The 10,433-nt window shown below is 35.4% G+C and overlaps 1 protein-coding gene across 1 annotated transcript; it reads right to left on the bottom strand.

Moving 5' to 3' along the window:
• Window positions 1–951: 951 nt before the first annotated feature.
• On the bottom strand, window positions 952–7,708 carry LOC126974899 (RNA-binding protein 8A). The gene is made up of 5 exons (XM_050822620.1): window positions 7,446–7,708; window positions 7,147–7,249; window positions 5,832–5,949; window positions 2,367–2,480; window positions 952–1,089 (listed from the first exon to the last, which is right to left on the bottom strand). Exons 1-5 carry the CDS (start codon window positions 7,504–7,506, stop codon window positions 985–987), a joined length of 501 nt encoding a protein of 166 aa, XP_050678577.1. The 5' UTR covers window positions 7,507–7,708; the 3' UTR covers window positions 952–984.
• Between the last annotated feature and the right edge of the window lie 2,725 nt (window positions 7,709–10,433).

Here is a 10,433-nt window from a genome sequence, read left to right as displayed (position 1 = left end):
GAACAGCTAAAGGTCTTCCTTTAGCTATTACGTTCTCCACCGTTCTTTGCATATTTTTTTACAGGAGAGGCGGACCAAGGAGCATACGGGTCACCTGATAATAGGTGATCACTGACGCCCACATTATCTTCGCGACCAGAGGAATTCCAGGAGCATCGCCGGCCTTTTAGTAAGGGATACTTACGTGCTTTTTTTAAAGATACCCAGTCTTGCCAACACCGCACAAGGACGTTCATCCCAGTTTGGTTGTACGTGGAAGAAACTTTACTGAAAATGGCACTGTGGAGGAACATCCAGATGGTGGGGGATGATATTGTAAAATTAAAATATGAACAAGGCCTTAGACGCAACAATGAAGGGGCAGTCAGTCTATTCTATGGGTTGAATCCTTTAGGAACGGACACAAAATGACATAGCGTACAGTTTACGAAGTTATAATAACCACCCAAGCTCTCTTTGAAGTGAAAACTTCTTTAGGCAAGGCTTCTCACTGAACACTATATGTCGTAGGAATTAAATGAGACTAATTCGACACAAAAATATCAGGCACTTTGCCTTCGCGAGTTCTAAGCACGCATCTCACTTCAAAAAACTTGAAAATAAAATAACTAATAAACTGTATTTACCAGTGGGAGGCTCCTTTGCACAGGATTCCGGATAGATTATTTTTTCAAGAATCCTGAGCGGCACACGTGCCTTATTTTCATAAAAAATTGTAGCAAACGTGACAATACTGCAGATAGACGTGTGTTCCAAGTTTAGTTCTATGGACTTGCATCCCGTGTCATTATATAAATTTAAAAAAAGGTTCGTCCACAGTTTTTTTGTAAGCGGCTGAAAGTTTCTTTATAAGCGCTTGATATAGACGAACGTCACGTGGTAAAAAGCTCCTCGAACGGTTATTGAGTGATATCTCTACAAAATATTATGAGGAAATAAAAAAAACAGAGGTTTTGCAAAATTATGTTTATTAAGATCTTATTACTATCGACGCCTTTTATGCACCTTTGTAGGCCCTTTCACAAAGCACCAATCCACAGAGATCGCTTGGCCAAGAATATCAGCTCCGTCCAACGCTTCGCGTGCGCTCTGAAAGAAAAAAATATTACAACTATACTGAAATACAAAAGTAGACTACTACTATAGAAGAAAAAAGTAGAGAACCTAATTATTACAGCACTGAAAATAACTTAAAGTGAATTTGTTATTTTTAAAGTGATATTCCTCACTTCTGGGATTAATTATACAAATTAATTTATGAACGATGCGGGATTCAAACCCATGCTTCTCGATTCCGTCTGAGCGTCTTGGCTCAGATGGTATTGGATTAAATTAGTCGTGTTTTATAAAACCATATAATAATTCAAAATAGAAAACAGATTAATCAGTCGTGATAAAATATCGTATAATTATTAGTAAAATCTTTCACTTGTTAATTTGATTTGTATCGTTAGGTTCAACTCATTATAGTTATTTATATGCATTTTTCAATCTTAGTTGAGTGCTGTATAAAAGAATATAATTTAACAAAACTCCGAAGCTCATTTAAATGTCAATAAGAACAAAACGTAAACAATGAATGATTGGTAAATGAAAATCAACCTTACGACATGCAGCACCAAGTCAGAATTTATCTAGACATTGCGAAATGAAAAATCACATCCTTCTATATAATTGTAGCTAACCTGGCAAACGTTTTGCCATATAAATTAAGTAACCCACGCCTAAGTTGCTTGTTTGAATTATTTGTATTGCGAATATGTAGGGTATCTAAGTCAAAAAAATAGATTCCGGATAAGTAATCACCAACATATAAATATTAAACAGTCTCCGAAACACGGTGCATTTTATAGTGCGTACAGACAGGTGAAACGTAACATGAAAATGTTCATGTATCATACAATGAAAGAATTCGCCGCACACATCGCTGCAATGTATCATAAAAGGTAACAAACACACTTTGTAACAAATTCTCATAGTTTGCACTTGTTTCATGTTACGTTTCACTAGTCTGTACGCACCTTTATGGTATAAGTATTATTCCGATCGGTTCAATAGTTTTCACAGTATAACCGAACAAAAATACCGGCTTTCCGTTTATTAGTGTAGATGTATTATGTCATGACATTGTGTTATTATGTAAATATATTTCTATAACTGGGTAGCTGTAAAAAAATGTTTCTCAGAATTGCAAAAATAACTAACGACAAGCATCAAAATAATGGTCTCTCTTTAATAAACGCGAGGAAAACTAATTCCAAATTTCAATCTTTTTAGTCCTGGTAAGTCCTAGATAAACTGTGTCCGAAATTCAACTATTGTGTTCGCCACTCATACTTATAATAAATAAATATTAGTATACTTACCGCAGCTTGCTTGTATGTTTCATATTCCACCAGTGCATAACCTTTGAGAAAACCAGTGCGCCGATCCAAATTCAAATGTATGTTCTTAATTTCACCAAATTCAGAGAACTGATTCTAAAAATAGAAATTTAAATTTAGAACTACCTACATAATGTTCGATTTAACTGTTTTTGAACCTAATACCAACGTTAATATATTACTTTATTAGAGTGATAACTTCTTATAGGAGGGTAAACCGTTCGTAACGTAACGCGTTATGGCGCCAGTCTGTCTGGCTTCCCTTTCTCTCACGCATACGGCAGCGCTAGACGTGTTTGTTACCAAACTCCTCCAGAACGGCAAAATTTTGTATTTATTTTGGATAGGTCTGTGAATCGGCCAACATCTATTTTTCATAACCCTTAATCGGGGGTGCTCAAACGGTCGATCGCGAGTGCAGTTTTTGTCGTTCTCGAGAAAAAAATCCGATATACTATTCACAGATTTTGTTTTAGGCAACTAAAATCGGTAATTACGTACCATCTCATGAAAAGTACATGTAGTGTCTCATGTAAATGTAGGACATGTAGTGACTAAAAAGTAGACTAAAAAATGTATATTATTGTGCGCAAAACTAATATCTATGTCATTGTGACACTCTAGGTACCTACACGACAATCCTTCATCACACATACTTGAAGCCTCTCAGAGTCGATTGATTGTAGTCTAACAATTTTGAGGTAGATCACCAGCAGTTCAAGCTTGAGCACCTCTGCCCTAAATAATGTGTGACCCCACCCCTACATTATTATTTTGAATTTTTTTGACTATTTTTTTATTTTAATCTTATAATTTTTCAGCATTGAAAAATACATACAACTTTTCACCCTTCTATGGTCAACCCCTGTTTTTTAATCACGATTTTTATACTATTCTGTTCCATCCACAGATCCGCACTAGGGTTGCAAGATGGCAATCGAATTCAATAATTGTATGACGATAAATGTACAATATATTTGATAGATCTGAGAATCAGTCGTCATCTATTTTTATACCCCAAAAATTTTTGTTATTGAATTTATTATTATTAATTTATTAGGCAAAACAATGTTTGCTGGGTCAGCTAGTTATATGTACATACAATTTAAGCAATAACCTAAGCTTTTTCTCAAGTTCAAGATCAAAAACTTCAAAATTAAATATAACAATTTTTTTCTTTTAAATACTGCTTCAATCCAAAAAGAATTTGCTTCTGTTATGCCTTGTCTGCATACAAAGAAGAGGAATGAAAGCAAGATAAGTGACCCTTCCCTCTCACTCACACTTGGGATACAGCAAGAGAGAAAAGGTAATTAAAACCACTGCTACTTTGACCCTTGTTGATTAACATGCCATATTATTATTATGTATTACACAGCTACTTAGTATTTTATAAATTAAACCACTAGCTAACACACATGTTGTGTCATGTAAGTTGTATCATGAGAAACATTCTACTATTCCTAAATTATTTGAGAAAATAGTCTATGATACTATTTACCCAGCTGTAAGAAATATTTTATCAATAAACCAACACGGTTTTCTTAACAAAAGATCCACTGAGACCAATCTTTGTGAATTAGTGGATATAGTAATTAGGGCTATGGACGAAGGACATCAGGTTGATGCCATTTATACTGATTACTCAAAAGCTTTTGATAAAATATCTCATTTTATATTAATTAAGAAATTAGCTGGCATCGGTACCCATGGCAACCTTCTAAGATGGCTAGAAAGTTACCTTACACATAGAACCCAAGCAGTTACGATTAAAGGCTATACTTCCAACTTTGTCCCCATTACTCATCCCAACCCCAAGGATCTCATCTTGGCCCTTTATTATTTAATATTTTCATAAACGATATGGACAATATATTTCGAAATACAAGCTCTCTTCTATACGCTGATGATAATAAAATATTTACAAATATTAAGAATTCAGATGATAGCATCCTCCTCGAGACTGACTTGAATAAGCTTGGTAATTACTGCGTAAAAAATGGTCTCACTATAAATATTGAAAAATGTTGTGCCATAAGTTTTTCAAGAAAATCTAATTATCAGATATATGACACAAAATTAAAAAGAGTTCAAGAGGTTAGAGATTTGGGGGTAATCCTGGATAGTGAACTCACATTTAGAACCCACTATGATTGTATAATTAATAAATCATATAAAATGCTTGGATTCATTTTAAGGCAGGGAAGTGAGTTTAAAAAATTGCATACATATTTAATTTTATACAATGCTTTTGTCAGGCCACATCTTGAGTATGCGTCAGTTGTTTGGAACCCCTGCTATAATATTCATATAAACTGCTTGGAACATATTCAAAATAAATTCATAAAGCATTTAGAATTCCTACAACATTTAGATCCCACATTTAATTTTCACTCCAACGATTTAAGTTCTTTGAAAGACAGTTGAACCCAAAGAGACATAATATTTTTATATAAATTATTACATAATATAGCTGATTCTCCATATCTATTAAGTAAAATAGGATTACACTGCAGAAGGCCTACATCCCGATGTAAAGATGTATTAGATGTTGCCTATGCGAGAACAGTACATGGAAAGAACAGGTTTATGAATCGGGCATGTAGCTGTTATAATAGAGCATACAGTCATATTGACATATTTCATGAAAAGTTAAATGTTTTCAGATCATTGGTTTGTGATAATTTAAATAATTACTGATATTTTTTTAACCCCATTCTAACATTATTTTTTCTGAATACTTATCTCATTTGTAACTAATTCATTATAGTATTGTATAATAGGCGTGTATAGTATTGTGTAACTTATATAGCTTGTAATTAGTTGTTAATTTGTATTACTTTTGTTTTGTGGTTTTTATCTTACTGTTGCTTACCTTTTAACTAAAAGTGTTGTATAAATTGTTGGAAACTTCACTGGTTAAAGTGCAAGTTTAAAGATTTGTTAATATTTAAGTATCATAATACTGTTTGTTTCCTATACATGAATAAATAAATAAAATAAATCATTCATATCTCATTACTTCTTTTAGTAAAAAATAGGATCCACTCTCAATCAACTCACTCAATCATAAAAAAAATTTACCAGGAGGAGGCTCCTTTGCACAGGATGTCAGTTAGATTATAGGTACCACAACGGCACCTATTTCTGCCGTGAAGGAGTAATGTGTATTACTGTGTTTCCGTCTGAAGGGCGCCCTAGCTAGTGAAATACTTGTAGTGAAATTACTGTGCAAATGAGACGTAACATCTTATGTCTCAAGGTGGCGAGCACAGTTGTAGTGGCTCTCAGAATTTTTGTTTTTTATAAAAATTCTGAGCATTGTAATGGGCAATTGGGTGTATCAATTACCATCAGCTGAATGTCCATTATTTATCGTCTTGTCCCTTATTTACATAAAAAAAATCTCTTAGAGTTAATATGTAACATAGTAATTTCATGTGAAACCTGAATATCTTCTTCTTGTGCCTCCTCATGCACATTACTGACAAACAAGATCCAACCCTCAACTGATCTTTGTGGGCCTGGAGTATTTCCATCACCTTCTGGAGCAAGACTATCATATCTGGAAGTTTAAAATATTGTTATAGTGGTGGCCATCAACAGTCTTGTTGTTTATGAATTTTTTTCAAATAAACTTCCATTTATGATCTTTAGTGATATAACCTTAAAAGTGAATAAGCCCGTCCATATGCAAGACTACTATTACAGTGCTCTAATCTACTAAGAGTACATAGATAAAGATGTCAAACTTTAAAATCATCTCATTTAGAGATGTTACACGCCACACTCTTGGCCACAGTACTGAATATTCAAGAAGGAACAGTTACTACCTGTCTTACAGCAGTCCCTTACAAATATGTCAGATCATATCAAATCACTAACGGCCATTCCCGATATTCAGCGTAATTATCATTTACTTTTCTGTCCCAATAAACTAATTGATGGTAGCTCACCTTATATGTCACGGTACATGTTGTCTGTCAATGGGATGACATATAGCTTACCAGCGATGGAAGTTTGTATGGATATTGCAATTCACAATTCCCAATATAAGGGGATAAGAATGACTTATCGGGTATATTGGGACAGCTTCAGATTATTGACAGCTATTTACTGACAGGAGAAGGTAGTAATTAATCTCTATCTGTAGATATTATATTGGGAACTCACAAAAAACAATAATACCTATAATTGCCCCTGAACAGGCTATAATTTATGATGAAAAGTCTGTTACAATACAAATGCTGAAATTTGCTTCTTGCTTCATTTTCAGTATTCATTTGTAATGTTTTGTTGCTATACAATATAACAGTTTTTTGTATAATATTTGTAATTTATGTCTTTTAAGCTGAACACAATATATCAAACACAGACTTTACACTGGATGCAATCTGAGTCCTTTTCCTTTCTTACACTTATATTTACTTTTATAAACTTACTTATTTAAGATTCAAACTTATTTTGGGATGAGCACCATCAACTCACTAGCATGGAAATTACTCAATGATACTTGACAACCCATATAGCTGAATGGTTAGTGACCCTGACTACTTAGCTAGAGGTCCTGGGTTCGAATCCCAGTAATCATTTATATTATGAATATGGATGTTTGTTTCTGAGTCATGGATGTTTATATGTATATTAAGTAAATATATTGTATTAAATATATTGTTGTCTTGTACCCATAGTACAGGCTATGCCTAGTTTGGGGCAAGATAATTTGTGTAAGTGTTTCAATATTATTATTTATTTATATTACCTGCCACGACTTCCCCTTTCGTTACCACCACCGCCACCAGATTCGGAACCAAAACCACGTCCCTTACGTTTACGTGCTTTCTCCTTCAAACGAGCAATTCCCTCTGTAAATTAATTAATAAGCTTCATTTCTGTATTCTTTTGGGAAATCAGAGTTAACTTGCCCCTAGCCATCAAGTAAGTTATAATTATTGATATTAATAACTTACGGAGGAAAATATTTAAGCGCTCTTTAATTAAAATAATATGTAAAAATCAATAACTGTATAAAAATCACAGAAGTTGTTGATATAAACTTACGTTCACCGTCTTCATCAACCTCAAACTCTTCAGAATTTTCAATGTCTAACACATCCGCCATCGTAATTCACAAACAAACAGAGGCCTTTTCAAGTAACAAAATTAGAAGATTATTTTTATTCTGTTCTTAGAAATAATTGATGAATTGAATAATGAATTATTTTCAAGCGAGTGCAAAATTATTGGTCTCAATTTTCACCCAAAAAAACATAATCCAAACCACCGAAACATTCCTGCACTCATTCACATTTCACATGATTAAATTGACATTTGAGTTTTGACACTGACTTTAACTTTGGGAGCTATAGCTCCGAGGGTCTGTGCTCTGAGGGGAGTTGGGACAATGCAACTTGCAGGTTTACTGCATAGTTCAAGATTATAATATTATCTTAGTTCAGAATACAATACACAAATAAAAAAACATTGCGTGCGTACAAAGTACACATGTCAGAAGTGAAACCTGCATGGTGCATGAACCTCTAAGCTGTATATTATGAATTCCTGGTACGTGTTGCTAGTATGCTACATGATTTCAACCGCTATGAAAGATATTCCTATCACCACTAATATATATAATAATATGTTCTCCTGGTGTCTATGTAGTAATACGTCCTGCGCTTGGAGTCAGAATATGTTAAGGTATACTCGCGCCATACCTAAGGCAATCTCTTCTTTAACTATGATCGCCTGGTACCAAAACATTGTATTATGCTTCCCATCTCATTATCTTAATGTTAAATATTATGAATTGATGTTACTGCTCTTTTTACTGTCGCTTTTTCGTTTCATCGACTTTCAAATCACAACGATGATAAAGTTTTCACTTCAATAGTATGCATATTTGTGTCTCATTCTTTGCCGGCATCATCCTACACATTTTTGTATTTGTGTCTCTTACCTGACGTTTTTTCCGTTGCATCCGGTTTGAAATCACAACGATTCTAAAGAAGTTTCACTTCAAAAAGATTTTGCAATCAAGCCATTGTTATGGGCTTAAGTTAATAAGCTTCTGTCACTATATTCTGTACTGGGAAATTCTATTATTTGTAATATAATTCATAAATATTGCGGCACAATTTAATTATATATTATGTATATATGATCGCATTGGGACGTGTCCACACACAAAGAAAAAAACGTAGGCAAACAAACGTCTCGCTTCTCTGTCACTCGCTACACTTTAGTCTTTCATTCCATTGCAATTTTTGGCGGTTTTCGTTATATGAGGAGCCTGCCTCACATATTCTCACCATCGGTTGTTTTGTTTGACTTATGACAAAGACCATATTGACCATTGCTTATCGATTTGACATTGCTTGTGCCTTATTTGTTCGCTCATAAAAAGCTATATACTTGGTTGCGCCAGGGAATTTAAACTGGGCTGTATTAATAAAAGGGGGTACTCAGGTGAAAAGAACAGGAATCATTGAAGTAAAGGGAATAGCCGGTACTCACCTCTTCTGCAAGATCCTGGGTTCTTCTATATTCGCCTGAGTGTGCTGGCGAACCACAATATATATATCGCGGGACACTTAACGAAGAAATCACTACGATCTCACGGCGGCAAATCAACAGGAATTGAGGATTTCCTGGATTTATGCTTAAATGTTGCGGGAGCTCAACCTTCGCGTGTGGTTACTTGACGGAATGTGTGTTTAGCCATACGACCGTAGATGTCGCGGCTCGCGGTCTGTTCTTAACTTGTACCGGCTAAGTTGCTAGGATAAAGGTGTAAGGGGTTAAGGAAAAGGTTGTGTGTTATTTGGACAGCTGGCGTTACCATTTTCATCCCCCTTTAATGGGTCACCATTAAAAACCCTTCATAAGATAAGAAAAATACTATGACTCTAGGAACGCACGATATGTGAATACACATACAGATACAGAATCACGGCGGAACGGTACAATATTAATTATGCTACAAACTAAAGCGGTTCGCGTTATTTAAAAAAAAATTAAGTAACAAGACTTATTCTAAATATAACTAAAAACTAGCGGTATTATAAAATATTTGCGGTTATATTTACTGTTTAGGCAGAGGACACAAACGAGCGACCGGACGTAGGTAAGTTTCTTTGACGGTTCTTACAGAGCAAACGCGCGTGACGCCGTCCTTCGAGGGATGAACCTTCTCTATGAGCCCCAGGGGCCAAGATAGAGGAGGAACACTATCATTCATTATAATTACTACTGTCCCTGGCTCTATGGATGCGGTAGGACTATTCCACTTCTGCCGAACTTGAAAGCTGTGAAGATATTCCATTCTCCAGCGGTTCCAGAACGACTGAACCGAATTATCTAATAACGAATGTCTATGAAGTAAGCTGACTCAGTCAGACTCCACTTCAAGCGCGGGTATAGAGTTTAATGGAGCGGTATGTAAGAAATGAGCTGGCGTTAGATCCGAGAGCTCAGCGGGGTCAGAGCTCAGTACTGTCAGCGGTCGCGAGTTGAGTAGACACTCTATCTGAGTGAGGACAGTACAGAGTTCTTCATATGATAAAAGTTATTGTCCGATTACACGGAACTTCACTACTTTTACAACGCTTTCCCAGGCACCTCCGAAGTGCGGAGAATTTGGACATATAAACTTCCACGTTATTCTACTCTCCGCGTACTCTATTTCTAATTTCGGGCGGTATTCTACATCGAGGAATTTATATAAAGTTTGTTGCGTTGTCTGTATACATAGTTTGTACCGGACCCCTCCTAGAAAGAAACCTCTTCAACGCTGCGAGAAAGCTCGGAGTGGTGAGGTCTGTGGCTAACTCAACATGTACAACACGAGTAGTGAGGCACGTGAAAATACAAAGATACGCCTTTTCACTGCGAACGCCACGGCGGCGTATCGATGTATAAGCGATAGGACCTGCATAGTCGAAGCCTGTATGTGTGAATGCCTTTATAACTTGGCGTGTACGACAATCAGATAAATTTGCCATTAACGGGTAATTAGGGCGCGCTTTTAAACGAAAACAAGAAATGCAC

Source organism: Leptidea sinapis, chromosome 34 (genome assembly GCF_905404315.1).
Source record: "Leptidea sinapis chromosome 34, ilLepSina1.1, whole genome shotgun sequence".
In the NCBI taxonomy this organism is placed as follows: domain Eukaryota; kingdom Metazoa; phylum Arthropoda; class Insecta; order Lepidoptera; family Pieridae; genus Leptidea; species Leptidea sinapis.
This window is presented reverse-complemented; position numbering and strand designations above follow the sequence as displayed.